At 42.2% G+C, this 23,352-nt stretch overlaps 1 protein-coding gene across 1 annotated transcript in view; it reads left to right on the top strand.

The window, feature by feature from the left end:
* LOC126356042 (dual oxidase maturation factor 2-like) overlaps positions 1-23,352 on the top strand; it is a 995,426-nt gene that overhangs the window by 586,765 nt on the left and 385,309 nt on the right. Inside the window, exon 3 of the mRNA XM_050006722.1 lies at positions 11,398-11,455. Within this exon, the coding sequence (XP_049862679.1) occupies positions 11,398-11,455 (58 nt within the window). The remainder of the gene's footprint in view (positions 1-11,397; positions 11,456-23,352) is intronic.

A 23,352-nucleotide genomic window follows, 5' to 3' on the forward strand; every position in this document is an offset into this window, starting at 1 on the left:
GAGTAAAGTGTCACAGTAACGTTAACACGTAAATGCACCGCATTCAGGAGGTCAGTAACTGTATGCTACAATATGCTTCCTGGCGCCATAAAACTTAGACTACCAAAATGATCGTGTTCGTCATGATTCTGGCCGTATCCGCAAATGTAGAGAGGTGGGAAGAAAAATGGTTCTGATGGCTATGAGCGCTATGGGACTTAACATCTATGGTCATCAGTCCCCTAGAACTTTAGAACTACTTAAACCGAACTAACCTAAAGACGTCACACACATCCATGCCCGAGGCAGGATTCGAACCTGCGACCGTAGCGATCGCCCGGTACTAGACTGAAGCTCCTAGAACCGCTCAACCACAACGGCCGGCAGGTGTGAAGACGACATGCACCCAGGAACTGAAATCCCGATTTCATCGGGGGTCTCCCGAATACCAGTTGTGTTTTTTAACCTGTGTGTTACCTTCCTAGGTCACACAGAATGGAGGAAGCTGTCTGGGAAGTAGTAAGCCAGGAACACAGCATTTTACGGAAGGAAACTTGGACTGTGGGAAAGAAGGAGAAGGAGAAAGTGTGTCAGAGATGTGATGATACAGAAGAACGTCAGGAACTGAGTAGATAATAAATGGCATGAAAAAGTATTACGAAGAAAAAGCGTGGATAGATACTGGAGACGGCCGGGGTGGCCGTGCGATTCTAGGCGCTACAGTCTGGAGCCGAGCGAACGCTACGGTCGCAGGTTCGAATCTTGCCTCGGGCATGAATGTGTGTGATGTCCTTAGGTTAGTTAGGTTTAATTAGTTCTAAGTTCTAGGCGACTGATGACCTCAGAAGTTAAGTCGCATAGTGCTCAGAGCCATTTTTAGATACTGGAAAGCATTTAGCGGGAAGAGTGTCAGGCAACCAGGACTAATCAACTTAAGGCTGCGTGGAGCAGGAAATAGGAATAAATGTGGTAGTCTATTATCTGGGTTGTTGGATGTATTATGCAGAGAGTTTCGCGGCACAGTACAGGAAGAGATGAAGCAGAGTGTCAAACCAGATTACAAAAAAATGAAGAAAAACAGTATGCTCATGTTTCTGGATCGACAACGGCGGCTCTCAACGAGCAGAGCGTAACTGGGAATGATACACACGCAGCTCGTCAACCATGACGCAAAACCGTAACTCCCACACAAAAAGGAAAACCTCGTAGAGGATTCGAACGCTATCCCCTTTCCCAAATTGCAATTTCATCTGCAACTTTTCTTCGTTAAAAGCAGGTAGCGTTGGCAGTTTTCACTTTAATTTGGCGTTCAATAACCAGTTCCAATTACTCAGCATCAGCGGTTATTTTACATACAGTAATTACACACGCAACACCGGTATAACAGGCGGTCCGCAAGTAGACTGGGATGCAAAGCAGTACATGCATACGTTCCCCCACCGTGGTTGTGGTTAATTGATTCGGCGTCAGTTATAGGATCCGCAACATATGAACATCACTCTTAGTATAATAGCGCGTATATAGCACGTTTGCTCATTAACAACTTCAGGAATATAGAATTTAGTATTAGTGGTTCGGGATAACAGCTTTATTTTTACGAGGTAACGAATTTTTCTTTGAGGTTCCGCAACACACAGCGCCATCTTTGCTATGAGGCCATCAGTCGCATCCCTCGCTGCGCAACGCACAACGTCTTAAATTTATTATTTACTGAATAATCGAAAGTAAGTTTAGTTTAGTTTTAAAAACGATTGTATAATATTTACGACATTTCATTAGTACAAATTCTGTGCTGCACTTGAGTTGACAGTGAAATGCAGAAACGGTGTAAGTAGTTTAACACGTCAAGTATCTGTTCAGGCAACTGCAGATGGTTACCATCTGCAAATGTGATAACTCGGTTATCTTCGTTTTGATTTTTCAAGATAAGGTCCAAGTACATTACAGACTCGATAATGTTGCATTTATTTCTCAAAAATGGGGTTTGATGTGCACATGCTCTTCATTTATTCGGTACGATATCAGACGATTGTTATAGAGGATGTCCTATTAATCTTGATCACGCCAAATGAGTCTTTGTCCTGAAGCAAAATGCAAAAAAATGCATCACGCAAATGTTGTTTAGCCATCAGGGAGAGATTAATCAGCATGACTGCCTTTCTTGTAACAATATTCTTTACGAAGACATGAACAGCAGTAGGTCTTCTTTTAAAAAGCATCGGATATTTTTTATTCTTTATTTGTTAATCCACTTACTCCCCTAAAGACCTGTGAAAAAACTAACGACAGCGTATCACTCACATAAACGACGTAATTGAAAACGTAACACAGAACTGTCGTTTAGTCTTGTGTACTAGAACACGTGCTAACGTAATTCGCCCACTTGGTGGAGCTGACAGCAGACAAATGGAAACACAAGGGAAATGTCAGTACCGTTCTTTCAGTTAAGTGTGTTCAGCTAAAGGTGTGTGTGACTGCAATGTACACGTACGAAGGGAAGTGGAAATTCTGCTCATCTACGGAGAACGTAAGTTACCAGATCAGTAATTGCATTAACATTTTCTGGTTTACAACACAGGTAAATTTAGTATAGGACTATAGCACTTTTAAATGATATGTTGTTCACAATAAAGGCAGTTCTCGAGTTAAAACGGTGTTGTCACTACTTCACTTTTATTGTGATTGAACGTTGGTGTGATACTTCTCAGGCGGAGAAGCTCTACGGAGAATGATATCCTGCCAAGAACCTACATTGTCTGTGGATGTTTTCTGGTCTCATGACGCTTCAAGAAACGTGAAGTTTTAATAAAAAGTGTATAACTCATTTAGACGAAGCAGCCGAAATTACTGTTTTCGCTTCTGTTGCAATAAATCCGTACTTGAGCACATGAAAGCTTGAACAGGAAAGATAGCTATTTAATAGTGACAGGGCAATATTTGATTTACTTATACAATTCTTGTAATTTGTATGGCTACCGATATTTGGTTCACTAACCCATTACTTTTATCAAATCTAACGTACTGAAGTTCATTTAAATGCTGTCTAAGATTATTAAATTGCAGTTGATTAAATTTTTGTTGTATAGACGTGTTCAAGTTCCTATAGTGAACTGAGAAAAAAAGGGATTAAGGAAACAGATCTTCTTTGATGGCAGTTTTTGTTTGTTGGACAAGCTGCTCGGTATATCTTAGAGCTGAAAATGTTAAAAAGATGGCTGCCGTAAATCTGTATGCTTCACGCCGCTGCAGCTGGTATTTCTTGCGAAGCTGGAACTTGAAAAAGAATTAAGTGGAGCTCTTCAGACAGGCTGGAGACTACAAGGCAATGTAGCTCTGTCCATCGAGTGATAATCACTAGTCTGCGTAAGAAGAAAATTTATATTTGATATAACGACTTTACCGGCGAAAATTATTCCATATATATAGCCGAACTTCAAGCAGGCTCGAACCCACTTTGATTCATCACTGATTCTACTCTCTGAATACCGTCTATCTGTAGCGTTAATCATCTCAGTAGGTTTTGTGGAAGAGAAGCATTACCTAGCTAAATACGAGGGTTGGAACTAAAATAGTGGCAACTATTTATTCACAACCAATACAAAAGAATTACATGTTTGCACCTGTTACTGTCCTTCAGAGTAGCCACCAGCGTTGTGTAGAACCCGTTGCCAGAGATGTGGAAGGGGTAGTATACGGTCCGCAAAGCCTGTTCTGTTGATGGTGCGAATGGAGCGGTCTACTGCCTGTCAAATCTGGAACAGTTCTGAAACGAATTCCAGGTAGTGGTTCCTTTATCTTCGGAATCAAATCAAAGTCACAAGGACCTACGTCCGGGCAGTATGGTGGATGGTACAGTACTTTCCAATCCCATCGACCGAACAAGCACCCGCCGCTTGCGCTACATGCGCCCGCGCATTGTCGTGCAAAATGGTAGGTGGATTTCGCAGAAAGTGCCGCCGTTTCTTCCGCAAAGCTGGTCACAGGTGATGCTCCAAAAACGAACAGTAACACTGTGCATTGACGGTCTGCCGTGGAGGAACGTAATGCGTTAGGATAACTCCATCACTGTCGTACACGACAATCACATAACTTTCACCATACTGGGGCTCTGATGCACTTTCGACTTTCGCAGCGACCATCAGTGACGCCAATCGTTGGATTGGCGTTTCAGTTGTGGCTCATGTCCCGTCCAGTGTTACGATAAAGCGTAGCCGTCCGTGGTGGCCGAGCGGTTCTAGGTGCTTCAGTCCGGAACCGCGCGACTGCTACGGTCTCAAATTCGGATCCTACCTCGGGCATGGGTGTGTGTGATTTCCTTAGGTTAGTTAGGTTTAAGTACTTCTAAGTTCTAGGAGTCTGATGACCTCAGATATTAAGTCCCATAGTGCTCAGAGCCATTTGAACCATTTGATACGCCTCAAGAAAGTCTCTCCTTAGCGCTCCTAGCGCTCCAAGTGCGTTACAATAGACCGCTAGCTCACAAGTGATTGTGTTTTTCTCGATCGTGCGCACGCCGGTGAGGTGGGACGGATGAGTCTATTTTCTCGGGGATAGGTATGTCAACAATGTGTGCTATCGGCGACAGAGGTAGAGTCCATTGGATAGTGTCTCCACAGCAGTGTTGCCACTATTTAAGTTCCAGCCTACGTATCTAGAACTTATAAATAGAAAAACGTTTTCTTGCTAACTACTGAACACCTTTACACGTTTAGAACGTCGTAGCCCAGTCCAGATAAAAATAAAATAGTAAGTTATCTTCTCTTTGCTCACAATGATTCAGAGGTAACCTAGCATCCTCGAGTAACGCAACACTCGTAAGAGTTAATAATCGTTATCGTTGCTTGCTTATAACTTGCAGTAGCAAAAGAAGTTCATTTACAATTGTCGACTGAAAGATGTAAATAATATTTAAATAAATTATCTGTCAAGTCTGCGAGCTGTATTAAATATTAATACCGTTTCATGTCAATACGTTTTAATTTATGACAAATGAATACATGCACATAGCGTCATTACACTTGAACCATTATATGGAGATTGGCATTACTAAAACCAGTATACATCGCATTTTAATATAGCATTAGTTAAATTTTTATTATGTTCTCTATAGGCCAATAATATATCAACCTTCTCTTATTTGGCGTGCATTGTACTCACGCAAATCTTCAACTGAAAATGTTTGACTGTTTGATCGGTGTGCATTTTCCTTGTGTTTTTATTTGGTAACTACCGGATCCAGAAAGTGGACGACTTACGGTAGTCTGTGTACATAGCTTGTGTGCTAGTACAGGAGACTAGAAGTCAAAGTTGTGTTACGTTTTTGTAACGTCAGTTTTGCATGAATGGTACATTGCTATACGTTTTGGAACAGTTATTCAGCTGTGGAAGCGAATTACCGAATAAAAAATACGGGTATAGAACGCTATTGAAAAAAGACGCAGAACTGTCGATATCTTTCTAGTGAACAAAGTTACAAGATAGGCGATCGTGCTCATTATTGCCGTCCTGTCAACTACATATCTGCTTGATACAATTTTTATTTGGATCCTGGATATAAAGTTATTTTGGGACGTCAAGATAAATTGGACGCCCTGCATAAATGATACTGATCAGAACTAGAGGGAAAAATTGTTGAAACATATATACGGAAACAGTTTCTTCTTGAGATATTGACCATTTAACTGTGTCTAAAACGGTTATTGGTTGTATTATTTTGCTATCCAAAACGGTTATTGTGTGTATTATTTTATTATTCTCGTCAACGGTAAATAAAGTGCAAAATACAAGCTGTGATTTCGGCCCTCGCTTGCTTGGAATCTATTGGCAGAAATGTGGTCTGGTATGATGGTGTTGTGGCCTGAGAGATACCACATACTATAAGACATGTGGTATATACGTGCTCACGCAATGCAGTGATTTTGAGGCCAAAAATAAAAAAAAACCGTTTTCTGCTTAATTAAGTTTTACGCAAGCGCGATACAACACGAATTATCTATCCACAGCAGTTTCCGAGTGGACAGATATTACGACGGCGTACTGAAAAGTAATGCTCCCGGATTTTTAAGTGAAAACACTTAAAGCTTCTTAAATAAAACAAATGCTGTTAACATTCTACATCTTTGTGGTTCATATGTACGTATTTATTTATTACCATAGTCACCCTGCCGACGAACATATTTCTCGTAACGAAATATCAGTTTGTTGATACCGACAGTGTAGGATGTTTGAGTTTGTTGACGGAGCCGTAGTCTTACGTCTGCTTGCACCTCTTTTTCAGTGCCAAAGTGAAGTCATCGTAGGTGTTATAATTAAGTTCTGGAAACATGTGAATAACAGATGGGAGCCAAGTCGTGAGTGTCTGGAGGATGATCGATGACAATGAACCCAAGACGTCGGATTGCTTCCAGATGTCGCAGTGCTCGTGTGTAGTCTGCCATTGTCATGCTGAAAAAGTTGGTTTTCCGTGTGTGGACGAACCCTTCGAATTCGAAATTCGATTACAGCACTCTGTTTCTCATGCACCGACGCAGTGGCGTTACACACCGCCATTGTTACACGTTACAATTCGGAGCTCTCTAGCGGCGGAGGATTGTAAATTGCATCAGTGGAGCGGGAAAGGCTGCCAAATAATATGCCTGGCATGTAATCCTTCAAGCGATGTTGAGAAAGGAATAAAAATTTCGGAGGCACTGCTGTTTAGCATGCCCTCGTACATATAAAACCGTTTTCACTCTTTCCAATACAAATGTGACTAAGATGGTGTGCACGAACGTTTGAAAACGATAGTTATGCTAGCGATTGTGACCAAGTCGTCGACATCTGCCAGAGAAAACTAAGAGTCCGTGAAGACGTCTTCGTATCTGAGAAAGAGTAGGGATTAAGATTTTAGACGTTTACGCGCTTGTACTAGAAAGACGGGAGGCGGTGTTGGAAAGGGTGTGGATGAGGTTCATCCGCAGCTCCCAGACATGTATACCAACATGTAAAAGTAATATCAGCAGCAAAATACCCGTGATACGGTTTTGGAGACGAACCAAAGTAGGAAATGATGTTGCCAGTCTCCAGAATTCAGCATGATTCAGTTCTTACGAAGTACAAATATTACGAACTTCACATCGAAAACACGCATTGCTTTGGATCTGAGCACTATGGGACCCAACATCTGTGGTCATCAGTCCCCTATAACTTAGAACTACTTAAACCTAACTAACCTAAGTACATCACACATATCCATGCCCGAGGCAGGATTCGAACCTGCGACCGTAGCAGTCGCGCGGCTCCAACTTGAGCGCGCATTGCTTTGAACCTGCTTGGACTTTGTGGCTGACTAACTTATGTGAATGGTGATGATGATATAAAAACTGAAAAAAGAAAGTGAAGCGTGAAGTTAGACCCCACAACCTCATATTACGTACGCTTTACGTTGCGCCAACCGCTTCCCGAAAACGGCGCTGGCATTAATGACTGACACTTTGACCGACTCATGCCTAAAATGCTACTTTTCCTAAGCGCGTGGTCACTTGGACCTTCTGCTTCTGTCACTTTCATATCTGGCCAAGGCCCACTTATGCCATAAATTAGGACGAAATTGGCGATCGCCTTGTTACTCGCATATGTTACCACCCAGGCGAATAGGTTACGTCCCGTTATTGTCAGACGGGAGAGGAAGGTTTCTCTGGCAGAAACGTGCTACCCTCTTCAACTGCTTGTCTGCGACAAAATTTACAGGCTAGAAGCGGACGTAAATAACGGCGCCGGTTTCGTGAGCGGTGGCCGGCGCCGCAGTGGGGTAACCGCTGAGCGGTGGGCAGCCGTGACTGTCGGCGTGAGGCGTGCGGCGAACCGCAGACGGCCGCCGGCGGCCGGTGAGAGCTGTACGGCGCGCCACCTCGTGTCGCGATCCTTCCCGTGCCTCCGCGGGGCGCCGGGGTCGCCGCATTGTCGCTGAAGGCGCGCGTCGCTCACAGCAGTGCAGACAAGTCCGCGAGGCCAGGGGAAAGCACACGAGGAGCCTATTCGCCTCCGGCACCTGTCCGCTGCAGCTCCGAGCGCTCTGGCTACAAAGACACGCTCCGATAAGCTTCTCAGCTTATCGCGTGTGATGACATACTCGTGCAGCGAACATGTGGCGACACAGTTCCTTTCATTCATACGTCGTATCTGTAGATCCCATCACGAACGGAAAGCTTTAATAATTTAAAACACTACGAAGTACCCGACACGTAGCCGTAATTCGGAAAAGGAGCGATTTACCTGACGTCCAAAGGAGCTTGATCATTCGTTCATAATCTTGGTTACGAAATTATCTAATATTAATGAAGCGTTTCACCCTTTGTGTGAACGTAGCTGGATACCTAAGCCATCCGTCACAAAGCCATATAAAATGGAAAACGGATGCAACAGTAACTGGATACGTTTTTATGACGGATAGATTACATATTCAGTTATTGTTACATCGACTTTCCATTTTATCTGGCTTTATAACGGATGGGTTACGTATCTAGCTACTTTTACACAATCTGATGATACTCCAAAAGGGTGAAACGCGTCACTGATATTAAATAATTTAACAACTAAGACCGCTTTTATTCTGGAATAATTCGAAACTGGTTGCTGTAGTACCCTGCCACAATGGAATGGAATATTTTTTGCGTGATCATTACCTCTCGAGCTAAGACTGGAAGCATTTCTGAAAGAACAGTGGTTGAAGAATACTGTGGCAACTGTAGTGCAAACATTTCCTGGTGTGATTTCAAGCATACCTGACATGTGCAAACTGAACAGGAGAGGGGTAGCTTCGTCTGTGGGCTCAAATGCCTCTGAGCACTATGGGGCTTAACGTCTGAGGTCATCAGTCGCCTAGAACTTAGAACTACTTAAACCTAAATAACCTAAGGACATCACACACGTCCATGCCCGAGGCAGGATTCGAAACTGCGACCGCAGCGCTCGCGCGGTTCCAGAATGTAGCGCCTAGAAACGCTCGGCCACCCTGGCCGGCGCATCGTCTGTGAACTCATGTTGTTGCTCATTCGTTCTTGGAAACATTGATTTGAGCTTTTCATTGATGACATTGCCGATATTTGGGCTTGGGTTGACTTGTACAAGTTTCAGTATCACATCTTGCTTCCAGACTGTATCATATGCAACTTTGGAAAGAAAGCTGATGTTTTCTAGCTACCATCTAATCACAATAACAACACCAACAATTACACTATTTAAGGGTTAAAGGTTACAAATTCTGTAACAATTAACAAAGTAAGAGCATATGGACTATCAGACCAATCGTGTGATTAGATTGAAGAGTTCCTGGATAACCGAACGCAGCATCTCATTCTCAATGGAGAAAAGTCTTCCGAAGTAATAGTGATTTCAGGTGTGCCCCAGGGGAGTGTCATAGGACCGTTGCTTGTGGAAGACATCGGAAGTTCACTGAGGCTTTTTGTAGATGATGCTGTGGTGTATTGAGTTGTAACAATGGAAAATTGTACTGAAATGCAAGAGGATCTGCAGCGAATTGACGCATCGTGCAGGGAATGGCAATTGAATCTCAATGTAGACAAGTGTAGTGTGCTGAGAATACACAGAAAGAAACATTATTTATCATTTAGCTACAATATAGCAGGTCAGCAACTGGAAGCAGTTAATTCCATAAATTATCTGGGAGTAGGCATCAGGAGTGATTTAAAATGGAATGATCATATAAAGTTGATCGTCGGTAAAGCAGATGCCAGACTGAGATTCATTGGAAGAATCCTAAGGAAATGCAATCCGAAAACAAAGGAAGTAGGTAGCAGTACGCATGTTCCCCCACTGCTTGAATACTGCTCAGCAATTTGGGATCCGTACCAGATAGGGTTGATAGAAGAGATAGAGAAGATCCAACGGAGAGCAGTGCGCTTCTTTACAGGATCATTTAGTAATCGCGAAAGCGTTACGGAGATGATAGATAAACTCCAGTGGAAGACTGTGCAGGAGAGACGCTCAGTAGCTCGGTACGGGCTTTTGTTAAAGTTCCGAGAACATACCTTCACCGAAGAGTCAAGCAGTACATTGCTCCCTCCTACGTATATCTCGCGAAGAGACCATGAGGATAAAATCAGAGAGATTAGAGCCCACACAGAAGCATACCGACAATCCTTCTTTCCACGTACAATACGAGACTGGAATAGAAGGGAGAACCGATAGAGGTACTCAGGGTACCCTCCGCCACACACCGCCAGGTGGCTTGCGGAGTATGGATGTAGATGTAGATGTAGAGAAGAAATAAAAACTTTGAGGTTCCCGATGACATTGTAATTCTGTCAGAGACAGCAAAGGACTTCTAAGAGCAGTTGAATGGAATGGACAGTGTCTTGAAAGGAGGATATAAAATGAACATCAACAAAAGCAAAACGAGGATAATCGAATGTAGTCGAATTAAGTCGGGTGATGCTGAGGGAATTAGATTAGGAAATGTGACACTTAAAGTAGTAAATGAGTTTTGCTATTTGGGGAGCAAAATAAGTGATGATGGTCGAAGTAGAGAGGATATAAAATGTAGACTGGCAATGGCAAGGAAAGCGTTTCTGAAGAAAATAAATTTTTTAATATCGAGTATAGATTTAAGTGTCATGAAGTCATTTATGAAAGTATTTGTATGGAGTGTAGCCATGTATGGAAGTGAAACATGGACGATAAATAGTTTGGACAAGAAGAGAATAGAAGCTTTCGAAATGTGGTGCTACAGACGAATGCTGAAAATTAGATGGGCAGATCACATAACTAATGAGGAAGTATTGAATAGGATTGGGGAGAAGAGAAGTTTGTGGTACAACTTGACCAGAAGAAGGGATCGGTTGGTAGGACATGTTCTGAGGCATCAAGGGATCACCAATTTAGTATTGGAGGGCAACGTGGAGGGTAAAAATCGTAGAGGGAGACCAAGAGATGAATACACTAAGCAGATTCAGAACGAAGTAGGTTGCAGTAAGTACTGGGAGATGAATAAGCTTGCACAGGATAGAGTAGCATGATGAGCTGCATCAAACCAGTCTCAGGACTGAAGACCACAACAACAACATGTAACGCATTTCGTCTTACAAGAGCCGCGCGGGGTGGCCACGCGATTTGAGGCGCCATGTCACTGATTGCGCGACACCTCTTGCTGGAGGTTCGAGTCATCCCTAGGTCATAGGTGCGTGTGTTGTTCTTAGCATAAGTGAGTTTAAGTAGTGTGTAAGTCTAGGAACCGATGACCCCAGCAGTTAGGTCCCTTTGGAATTCACACACACACACATTCGTTTTAGCAGCACTTGAAGTGTTACTACACCGAAGGTATCCCAATTTTCTCTCTGTTCACAATTACACCCACAAGTAATGTAATTTCCTATGGCCTGTATTCAGATATATAACGCGTTTTTTTCTGTTTTATTCCAGAGATTCACCACTTTCACCAGCGTGACGCTCAGTCTGTTCGTCGGGACTGTCATCCTAGGTGAGTCGTTTAGTTGCTAATTTGTTAGTAATTATGTGTCCAGACTGAGGGAAACAACAGTAAATAGTTATCAATCTATATAAATACTAAAAACGTAAATGGTCGCTTGTTCAAAATCTTAGATCCCCCACAGTTCTTCGCCGATTGCTTTGAAATTTTGACAGAACGCTGCATTCGAACACGTGCGTTGTTTCTGATACATTCTGCAGCCACTATATATCACTCTTTTAATATTTGAATATATATGTAATATATAAATGGAAACGTTGTTGCCAAAAATCCCGAAAAGTTGTTGACTGGTATGTTCTAAATTTACATACGTTAGTCTAATGACAATATGGACGGACATAGGCTACATATTTTAATGTGTATAGAATAGAAATATCTATGTATTATATAATAGATTACGTCGCAAGCAAAACTCTCGAAAAGTTCTTGATCGATTTACTTCACATTTTTGCACGTTGTTCTAATTAACATTCAGCCAGACCATATTGCAAATTTAATAATGTGTCTTCTAGATTACGAACAGGTCGTCAATCAAAATAATTTACAAGAGCAGCCAAGCGATTATTATTCAGTAATGTACAGTTTGTCTATTAAAATTGACTGCGGGAATAAAATGCTATGTTGTGCCCTGATTTGGAAGTGCGCAATTTTTTTCATATTCAGTTTTTAACTACGATAGCATGTTACGGAGAACAGGAAGGAAGAGACGGACAGATGGGCGGGGAGAGGTAGAGGTGATGTTTAGAGACAAGTGGGAACAGAACGAGATGGTCGAAGAGGAGGAGGAGAAGAGAGAGATGGTAGGGAGAAGCAGATTAGGACGTATACCTAATTTCCATACACATTTAGCAATTGCGAGGCATTGCTGACTTCGCTAGCTGTACACAGAGAGGAGGAAGGAGGAGATAGACAGAAAGAGGGGTGAAGGGTGGGACATGAACAAAGAGAGGGAGAGGAGGAGATGGACGAAGAGAGGGGGAAGAGGAGATCCACAGAGAGAGAGAGAGAGAGAGAGAGAGGGGGATTAGGAGATGAACAAAGAGAGGGGGAGGAGATTAGAATGTATATTCACTTAGCCAGAGTGAGCCACTGCGGCGCGTGACTTGTTACAGCTAGTAAGGGAATCAGATTTTCTATATGAGTCTGCAATCATTGTGGAGTTTTGTGAATCAGGGCGTTTAGCGCACTTAATATACTCCTTTATTTACAACGACGTTTTGACTCCTATCATCGTAAGATCAAAATTTAGACCTTTTGAAACAAAGTTCTGTTTAAGCTGCAACAGAACCTTCGCGTAAGCGGTGCGTGTGCTTGGTTATTCACAAAACAGTAAATAAACCCGCAACTTACTAAAAGGTCGCTTATTGAGAAAACTTTGATTACGTAGTGGCACGTTAAGAGACTGGTGGCTCGAGGCGGATGGGTGGGGCTGAGGTTGCGGTATATTCGATGAGAAAGCAAGTTTTAGTTGCCGCTGGGAATGCAGTAAATTCAAAGTTCAATTTCTTAAGAGTCAAACACGCCATGAACAATCGTATTGCAATATAATGTCTATGTCCGACATGTAATTTGCATCTTATTTGTGTTTCTTATCTGTGAACCTATGAAGTCGTAACTGTTTTGTGTGTGTGTGTTTCTTTTTTTCTACTATTCTACTATATTTCTTCGAAACGCAGACGTAAGTCGCACAATGTTAAATATGAGAAGAAGACTTAAGATAACGTGCCCCGGAGCGTGCTAAGAAATCCTTTAGTACCTTTAGTAGTTCCTCAATTGGCGTCCCTAGGCTGAGTGTAAACCGTTCCAGTCGCCCCATGAAGGACATAATGCAGGAAAGTTGAGTTAGGTTTAATACTCTTTCAAATCTTTACCTTTTTATTTTTCGTAAGCCTGTTTCACTTTCAGACAACCATCGAATGTAATCAAGGTAATGAACGAAACACGATCAGTATATAACAGCTTGTGTCCCTTGTACAGTTAAGAGTCTGTAAATAAACACTACTCTGAGGGCTATATAAATGTTAATTTAGCATTCAGCGAACACAAAAGTGGAGTTGTAAGAAGTTCTCGCGGTTCACCGACAGGTTTGCTGTGAATAGGGGCGAGTATCAACTGTAGGAGCAACATTAATAGCTGACAAATGTCCAGGTGACGATTACAATTCAAAAGATTATAACATGGCTGTACCTCAAGGCAGTCAGATCTATGCTACGGAAAAGAAGTCGCGAAACGCTTTTTGGTAGGTGCGGTGGGCGGACGACGTAAGTAGACCTGTGTGTGTGGGGGGGGGGGGGGTGGGGGCGGGAGGGGGGCTAAGCGTTATTTAGCACCCGGTGTTCCGCGCCAGTTGAGAACTGCGACAAAGCTATGTGAGGCACGGCGACTCGGGAAGTGGGTGGACTCCGTCTGCCGTGTCGTGTGAGACGTAGCGTCCGCAAACGACGGATTGGCCGAGTGTTGAAACTGTTATTTGCGCACAGAATTGGGAATAATGCCCGCCGGTCATGCGCCGCCGGCAGCTGGATCTTCGCTACCCTGTGCGACGTCAGCGGAGTTAGTGGCGACCGAGACAGCAGGTGGAAGAAGTGAATTAACTGTTAGACACACCCGCCGCTACAGTGGCTATTCCGTTAACACTCTATGACGAACGACCCTGCAAATGCTATCAGTCAGTGCATCTAATAGCCACTCTTGCAACACGCGCACACATGTACACCGTCTTTCCTACACTCACAATCTAGCATTCTCTCCTAATCTCCCTCCGTCGATCACTGCCATCATCTCTCTCTTCCATGTCTCATTAACTTCCTACTTCAAATCACTTTCTCTCTTTCTGTTTCTGTGGGATATGGAACGACATACACAGCTTGTACTGCAAGTAGTAGTAAAACCTTACATATCTGAATGTAATGGATAGTAAGGGAAAACACATTCCAGTAAACATAGGTCTGCAACAAACCAGTAGATTGCAAGGTAACTAGGAGTATATGTATATGAGCTGCCTCTGACCACAGTATCAAGAACTGTCGAAGTCCTCACTGAATTTGAAGTACAAACTATTCTATTAAGTCCCCCATGACTATGCTCAAATTTCTCCCGTGACCTACCTTAATGACAAATACAGTACAAATGGTTCAAATGGCTCTAAAAACTATGGGACTTAACATCTGAGGTCACCAGTCCCCTAGAATTAGATCTACTTAAATCTAACTAACCTAAGGACATTACACACATCCATCCATGCCCGAGGCAGGATTCGAAATTGTGACCGTACCAGCAGCGCGGTTCCCGACTGAAGTGCCTAGAACCGCTCAGACACAGCGACCGGCTACTGCACAACTTTGGTAATTTAAATGTTATGGTTTGCTGTTTGCTCGTATCTGTTAAAGATGGCCGGCCAGTGTGGCCGAGCGGTTCTAGGAGTGTCAGTCTGGAAACGCTCGACCGCTACGGTCGCAGGTTCGAATCCTGCCTCGGGCATGGATGTGTGGATGTGTGTGATGTCCTTAGGTTAGTTAAGTTTAAGTAGTTCTAAGTTCTAGGGGACTGATGACCTCAGATGTTAAGTCCCATAGTGCTGAGAGCCATTTTTTGTATATTTATTTATTTATTTATTTTGTTAAAGATGTTCCACACTTCGTCCTAGCATTTGGAAGGAGCATTGCACTCTCCTCTCCAGTGATACGTCGGTTCTTTCAAACATTCCTCAGACCCACCCGTACGTCTTGACAACATTGCATAGTTCAGAGCCACAGTTGTTCAACCATGTCATTGAAAGTATCGTAAACTTCTGAGGCGATCCCGGACAAACAGATCCAGAGGTCGTATCGTCTTGGAAGCCTCGATGTAGACCATGTTCGACCTATCCATTTTAATCTTACATTAGCAGCAAAATCTGCTGGTCCCATTATGCATGCACCGCATTCCCAAACCATGGTCCATGGATCAAATTTAAGCAGAATTATGGCTTATTGGAATGTTTACATTCAGGTACATTGTACCAGATAGGGCACTATTTTATGAAATTATCTCGCAAAGATCTTATCTGTAAACCGTATTTAATGGAGTGTAACTGCAGCTATTTGTTTCATGTGCGTCACTTTTTAGTACCAGTTATGAAACATCCTGTAGAATGAAGCGTGTCTTATTACGAAACTAGCCTTTCTACCATGACTTCACCTGCACCTGTGTCCCACCCACATATATGGAACACACCTAGTCCTGCATCTCTACGTATGCTTGCCTGTCTGTCCACCTCATCCACCCACCTCTGTCTGTCTCCTCCTACCCACTCTCTCAATGTCTTCATCTCCTCCACCTCTCTCAGACCAATCTTGCCGGCTCCTCCCTCGAACCATATCCTCTTCCCTCTCTCCCTTTCCTCCTCCTCCCTCTTTCTTTTCCACCTGCCTACTAACTATCTACATCTTCCACTGGCCTCATACACCTCCTTTCCCTCCCCTATTTCTGCCCATTTCCTCCTCTCTCTCGCTCTGTTGATCCTCTCCTCTATCCATCTCAACCTTTCTCCAGTCAAGCTCATCAGCACATGTAGTCCTTCCCACACAGTACATCAACAAAGCAGGATGATACTACTCCCCCAACATGCCTGTCATGCAGGGCAGCCTAAATGTCAGGACCTGAAAAACCATAAATTTCTTGCCTCTCACAAATAGGCTCCCCAGCAAAGGAAGTTGATTTGGCAGGCTGATCTTGCTCACACGCAACGTCTAGCCTGTTGCACATGGTGGGCTATATGTCAGGGGCTACAAGAAAAAGGCTTCTTGCCTTTGTCTCTGCTCCTAGGAGATTATAAAACCCACAGTGCTCATATTCATGAAACCTGCTATTTCAGTGCCAGGTTTGGCTGAAATCGATCCAGAAGTTTGGGGGGAAATCCCATAAATAATCATATACACATATATACTCATTTCTAGATTAATCTTTGTAGTCATTAGATGCAATTTCTCTTCTGTTTCTGAAGATAGTTTCAATTTTCTTTTGTATTTAATATGTCAACACAAACATACAGAAACTACGTGTGATACCTAGTGATAGCACAAAAATGGTGTTTGTTTCTGATTTTCTGTCTGGAATAATAAGCTTTTGAAGTATATCAGTAGAACAGCCTTGTGCTAACACCATGTGACATTTATTTCAAGGACATCTATTGAGAGTAACTGCAAAATAGGAACAAATTATTGCTTCTAACAATGATGAAGCACTAATGCTTCTCTACACTACCAAATGTTCATAGGCTCTTTCTTACAGCAACTATACTCATCTCTGCTCAGAATACTGATTATTCTTTGTGTTCTGCTTATCCTTCTAATGAATATGGCACAATAGTGATTAGATTTGAACAATGGCATTTTCCTCTTTGGGATGTAAATTTATTTATTTGAAATTCAACATTTTTCAGCAAATATGGTACACAGCATTAGTGCACTGTGTAGAACACATTGATATAGGACGTGAAACTGATCAAACGTACACAAAGAAATTTACTAGCCACAACAGATAAAAATCTCTTCATTCAAACACTACATCATGTATGTGTAACTACTTGTAAAGAAAATATAGTCAGCTATGGTTGCTCTTTCTACTGGGTACATAAAAATTTTGTAGACAATATTTTGGTTACAATGAAAAATAAAATCGTTTCCTGGTTAGCACGAGAGTCATAAAGACATCCACACATATAATTTAATTTGAGCAGACTTGCCCTATAGGTCACAGAAATTAAATTCAAAATAACGTAAGAAATACTACCTGACTGCTGTTAGGTGGAACGCGCGAGATGTTTATAAAATCTGCTATTTTCTTTTCCTAACTTCTTTGACTTATGCCTCTGATTCCCTTCTGGATCTTTTTTTGTGTGTCTAGTAATGAAAGTCTTCATACCGGCTTCTAAATGAAACTTCTCGCTGCTTTGTCACTGGAGCTAACCGCTTCTATACTGTCTCTGGCCACCGAGGATTAGTTTCATTCAGCCTTTCGGTATGTACATACAAAAATAGATATTTGTTTTACTTCTATGTCTCTAATTGCGACATAATACCACACCACATCCATTCATATGACTATGTAAATTCAGAGAAAAATCCCTTGCACGCTTTCTCAACGTTAATACAGCTCGTGCAGGACTGTTTCACAGATGTAATGTAGTTATTCGACAAAACATTTCACCCAAAACCGGTCCACAGCTTATTCTAAAAAACTATGCCGTAGTCATTTTGCATGTTCTTGAAGACGACATTATTTAGACAGCACCATCGTTACTTTTTTCTCTGCGAGATTCCTTAATGCTATTATTCTACCTATTCAACGACTGCCACATTTCAATCCTTTTTAATCTTCACTGATCATGGGCTAGAAATGTGATGACGTTATGGTAAAGTTAGGATTCCAGGGCTCTTCGACAGTGAACGCTTGATCTGTATGATGTTCAAGAACTTACAGTCTTTTCCTGGACTATGAAAATCTTTTGGCAGTCTACAAAATCGGCCAAAAAATTATTCTACTCTATTTTCTCTCCCATCCTGTCTTTGACTTTGTTTAACACTCTCCTGCTCTTCCTCTTCCCTCCAGCTTTACTCCCCCTCCCCCTCCTACACACACACACACACACACACACACACACACACACACACACACACACACAAACGAGATCACTCACTCCTTGGCTCCAGACGTAGATGGTAATTGATACTATGTTTTAACAGCTGCCAAGTGCACGGTGCCTCAATATTAATTAGGCCATAATCTCACTTAGGCTGTGTATAGCTAGGTCTACTGCTGCTCCGATGCAGTCGAGTGACTTCTTGCTGCTGATCAATGTAGTTGTTCTTGGCGAACGTATACTCATTCAAATTAATGATTCTAAAGCGGATGATTGCAATAACAGCACGAGCAAATTACCTACAACACGCTTCCTCAGCCGAGATTAATGGCATGAATCTCGACTTCGAGATGATTCTTAGAATTCTAGTGAATTCTTAGAATTGTAATCACCACCATTTGGCCGGCAGGGATAGGTGAAGTGGTGGTGCACGCTTTATGATCATCAAACTACGTGGCATTTTCTTGGGTTAATTTCAAAACCTTGTAATAACGTCTCACAGACTTGCATACGGCGTTGTTGATAAACATCCCAGTGAAATTGGGCTATATTGGGCTATAAGCTCTGTAGCTTCTTTGCTGCCACTTCATACCTTTTATTTGTATAATCATCCAGGCGTCACATACACTTCATTCTCTACGTTCATCACAACAAGTTATTACTGAAAAACATTCAGATTTAGAATTTCTGCCCAACGCTTTAATTAATTTAGAGTTTTCAAAACTGAGCATTTAGCCTCATTGCATGGCAAGACAGACGATGTTCTAATGACATTAATAGGGAGAAAAGTAGACACGTAATCGTTAAAACTCGTCAGAAACTGAAAATGATTTATGAAACCATATATCTTTATGTATTTACGAACCCGTACTCTTGGTTACAATAGCGGATCGTATTTTTCAGTAATGACATCAATGCATTTGTTTGCTATGTTACGGAAGTGCGCTGCTTAGCAATCAGAATGGTTGAACATAAATCCATACATATTATCTAATCCACTGGACGTATTTAACCAGACTTAGTACACGTATCTCTTACTGGCTAGGCAACAAGTGATGTGACATTAAGAACCTTCTACCTATCACAGTTCGGGAGATATGGTGTCATAAAGAATGAGATGAATGAAGAACTGCCACATCATGAATGACATTTAAATTAATTTCTTCTGTGCTACTAATTCTACTCGCAATAAATGTAGCAGACAATACCCACATTTGCCGAGAAATGTATCTACAAAATTATATCTTGGTGCCACACGTAGTTCAAGAGATGTGACGTCATAGATACTGAGTCACTTTAAGAAATGCCGCATGAGGTATGAAGTTTTAATATATTTAGTCTTTACTAATAAGAGTTTTCTGGGTACGAGTCAACTTAAGAAAAGTCTTGGCAGTTGGCAGAACTTTTGACGGCTTTCCACTGCGAGGCACAAACGGTTGTAGGCGAAGTCAATAGCCGACCATAGAGGTATGAAGAGGCGTTGCCGTAGAGACGTTTACTAATCAGCGTCTTACGTATGCGAAGCAAATGTGCCCAACGTACAGAAATACCGATCCTACTGCAGGAGTACGATAAGACTTCGTTTCTGACAGAAAATTCGCAAAATGAATACCCAGGCAAAGCCAGGTCCATCAGCTAGCAAAATTATAAATAAAGTCACGTGGAAATATACCGAAATAATTATATAAAGATACGCTTTTGGAAAGTAGGAAAAGACAGTAACCAAATGAAATACACGATCATAAAACACCTTTCCAAAGAATTTGATGTTGCATACTATTATGTAACACAGGAAAATAAAAAATAGTATTAAAAGATGAAGAAAGAGAATGTACTAATGCTGTGCTGACGCTGTGTTGCGCAGTTAGCAAATGTGGGAGACTTTCGAGTTAGTTTTTTACCTCGTGGTTATGACCAACAAATTTTTTAGACCTTTCTAGCGATGGGATAATAATATTGTTCCTCGTAGTATGTGATCGCATTGTAGCTGGCGTTCCCATTTATGTTCAAAACAGTCATACTCGGAGTTGTGAAGTGACAACGGTGTGTTGCTACCGCGCAGTCCCCGCGGCATTGCCAGAGAATCATGGCGCCGTTGAGGCTGTGAATGTCAAACAACACACATTTCCGATGTCGAGAGGGAACATCAAACATCTGCTTTACTGGAGCTTCTTGACAGGTAAGACGTTAATTTCTATTTGTGTGACTACCTTATAGTCGAGCCGAGTAGGAAGTACGGTGGAGTGGTAATGCGACGGTGAGGCATACGGAAAGAAGGTGCACGCTGAGCACATTTAGCAGCGCCGGGAAGGTGATTAGCAGTTCAGATCGTTGCAGGCCGCAGCGCGTAGGTGTTTGTTGTCCAGCGACGAAAGATTCCTCGCGTTGCCTTCTGCCACTGCAATCACTGGATGACGTCCCTCACAGCGTCACCATACCGTCGAAAGCCGTGTTCCGTTTTCTGCGATAGGGTCATCTTGCGGAGCGGATGAGCACAGGGTGTACCATTTATCTTGACCAACCTAAATTATTGTTTGTCCAGAAGCGAAATAAAATATGTATCAATAAAATGTTGCTTAGCTACCATGGGGACATTACCTCCATCATGATCGTCTTTGTTGTATCTTTGTTCCCTACGATGGTACGAACAGCAATATGTCTTTGTAAGGTGTCAGGCAAATCCAATACCTTCCATGAAAACCTGACATGATAAGCAAATCCAGTAGTGTGTCACATAGCTCCGAATAAATCGTGACATTAAATTAACAAAGTATTACGAGTAACGAGTGAGCAAACGGAATACCACAGACTAACACAAGAATGCCTAAATGCATGTCATACCATTCCACAGTGAGACAGACGCAGTTCCGAGGGGAGAATCGAGAACAGAAGCCGAGAGCAGAACCGTGTTAAGCTGGAAGGCCCTACGATAAGGGATGGACGAACATCCACGTCGCCAGCTAACCGCTAAGACCACACCACCCGCAAGTTTTAGCGTGAGACTTTTTTGCGTCTCTGTTACGTCAAGGACCACCCCCTCCCCCCCCCCCCCCCAAGCCCATGTTAAAAGCTACAGCCCTCCATAAAAACAGTATAGATCTTACGATAACACAAAAAGGGCCACACAACCCTCAAGTTTTAACGTGAGACTTTTTCGCGTCTCTGTTACGTCAAGGACCACCCCCCAGCCCATTTTAAAAGCTAGAGCCCTCCAGAAAAACAGTATAGATCTTACGATAACACAAAAAGAGGCCACACCATCCGCAAGTTTTAGCGTGAGGCTTTTTCGCGTCTCTGTTACGTTAGGATCACCCCCCAGCCCATATTAAAAGATAGAGCCCTCCAGAAGATCAGTATAGATCTTACGATAACGCTAAAAGGACCACACCAGCTGCAAATTTTAGCGTGAGACTTTTCCGCGTCTCTGTTACGTTGCAAACTTTAAAAACATTGCCCCACCACGAAAAGTATAACGTTTCTTATTGGAGAGACAGAATTTTTGTAGGCGGAGCTTAAGGTTAACATTGAGACCCCGATAGGTCAGATGAAAACACAGTCAGATATTTTTTTTCAAAACCAATTTCGGTAAATGGGAGTAAGGAGAAGTGAGGAAAGAGTTACTTCCGAGCCGGCGAGGTGAGCGGAGCTGTGCTGATCACCGCCCTCTGACGAACACCAACAAGGTAATGAACGCACGCGATGCCGCATAACAGCGCATAAAGCTTCACTCAGAACTGCAGAAGTCTCATCTGTTACACCCCCCTTTTTGCGTAATACTAGTGTCGATCGTCAATTAAAGCTCATGGTGTTCACATTTGCCATTTGAAGTAAAGTTTATGAAACGCGATGATTTTTCTGTTCTATAGTTATTGAGAAGCCACATCAGCCACTGTAATTTACGACAAGTTAGATAAGTAATTAAAGATAACTGAGGGTCACTGTAGACCATTTTGATAGTTTTCTCTTTTGCGAAACTTAATTTAAACCTAGATTATAGATGTGATATGGCATAGGTCATCCTTCGATCCATTGTAGAACTTGGAAATCCATTCAGGGAATATTCGTTCACATTTTTGTTGAACGCAGTTGGTTTTTACCATCCTGTATTGAAGGATTTCCTTTTGTCAATAGTGAAATTAAGAAACGATGTTTTGTGAGTAGAAAAAAATTTCCAGTGGTAAACTTAACTGCTTTTTCGACGTTATTTTACCAGCTAACTAAAAATAGGAAAGCCTTGAACCCCTTCCACTAAATTTAGTTAGCATTAAGATTCTTTTACAGGGAGTGCAGTGGAGCTGACGCTGAAATCATTATGTATTTGGTTACATCATCGCTAGTCTCACTGAACTCTTCTGAATTCTACACGTCATGTGTGGTCTGGTGTCTCCTTACCAGCAACAGGTCCCAGGTTCAAACTAGTTAATTCCCTAAAAAACACGCTCAGAGCGCCGTTGCGCGAAAGTGGTAGGGAGACAGGATATAGAACAAACAGACACCACCATGAATGTTAGATCTTTTTCAAATAACAAGTTACACTTTTTATCTGCTAATCCCATTCCGCTTCTCCGGACCTGTTCAAATGTGTCATAGAATTCTATCCACGTAAACATGACGTTATCAAAAGCGGAACACAAAATTAACTTTAGAAGCACGTTGCATAAAGGCTTTGTGAGACGATGCGGTCATTGGTTACGATGAAAGAGCACTTTTGACCACAGTTTTTATTGTCTTAGTTGCACCTTACTCGTAACTTCCTTGTTGTCCTATTGTCCTGACGCTGTGGTTGCTGTCCCTACGCTCCCAAGCTTTTGACTGACTTGGGTGTGAACCTCCCTAGCACTGAACGTCCCGACCACCACACGTTTATATTACCATAATTATTAGGTGTTAACTGAAGATGAAGCTTTATGCTACGAGACCGGACGTAGAATAAATTAAGAAATTACTGACCACTGAAGCAAATCTTTATCCTATAAATACGTTCTTCATTTGGGGATGTTCACTTGATCAGATGTGAAGGAGGTTGTAGAAACAAGATTTGGTACGCAGGACATCCGGCAACGGAAATTAATCATCATGCTTTAATTGTAGAATGAAAACAGCGGTATACGCACTAACAGTTTTTGTACATTATAATTGTTATTCAATAGAGTTATTTTTGCTATCTATTACTCCATAAGGCATTATGTTCTCTTATTTCTATTTATTACATACTGCGTTAGCATTCTCTCTTTTGCCTGCACACAGGTCATGAAAAACCACAGAG

This window comes from Schistocerca gregaria, chromosome 3 (genome assembly GCF_023897955.1).
Source record: "Schistocerca gregaria isolate iqSchGreg1 chromosome 3, iqSchGreg1.2, whole genome shotgun sequence".
Classification (NCBI taxonomy): Eukaryota; Metazoa; Arthropoda; class Insecta; order Orthoptera; family Acrididae; genus Schistocerca; species Schistocerca gregaria.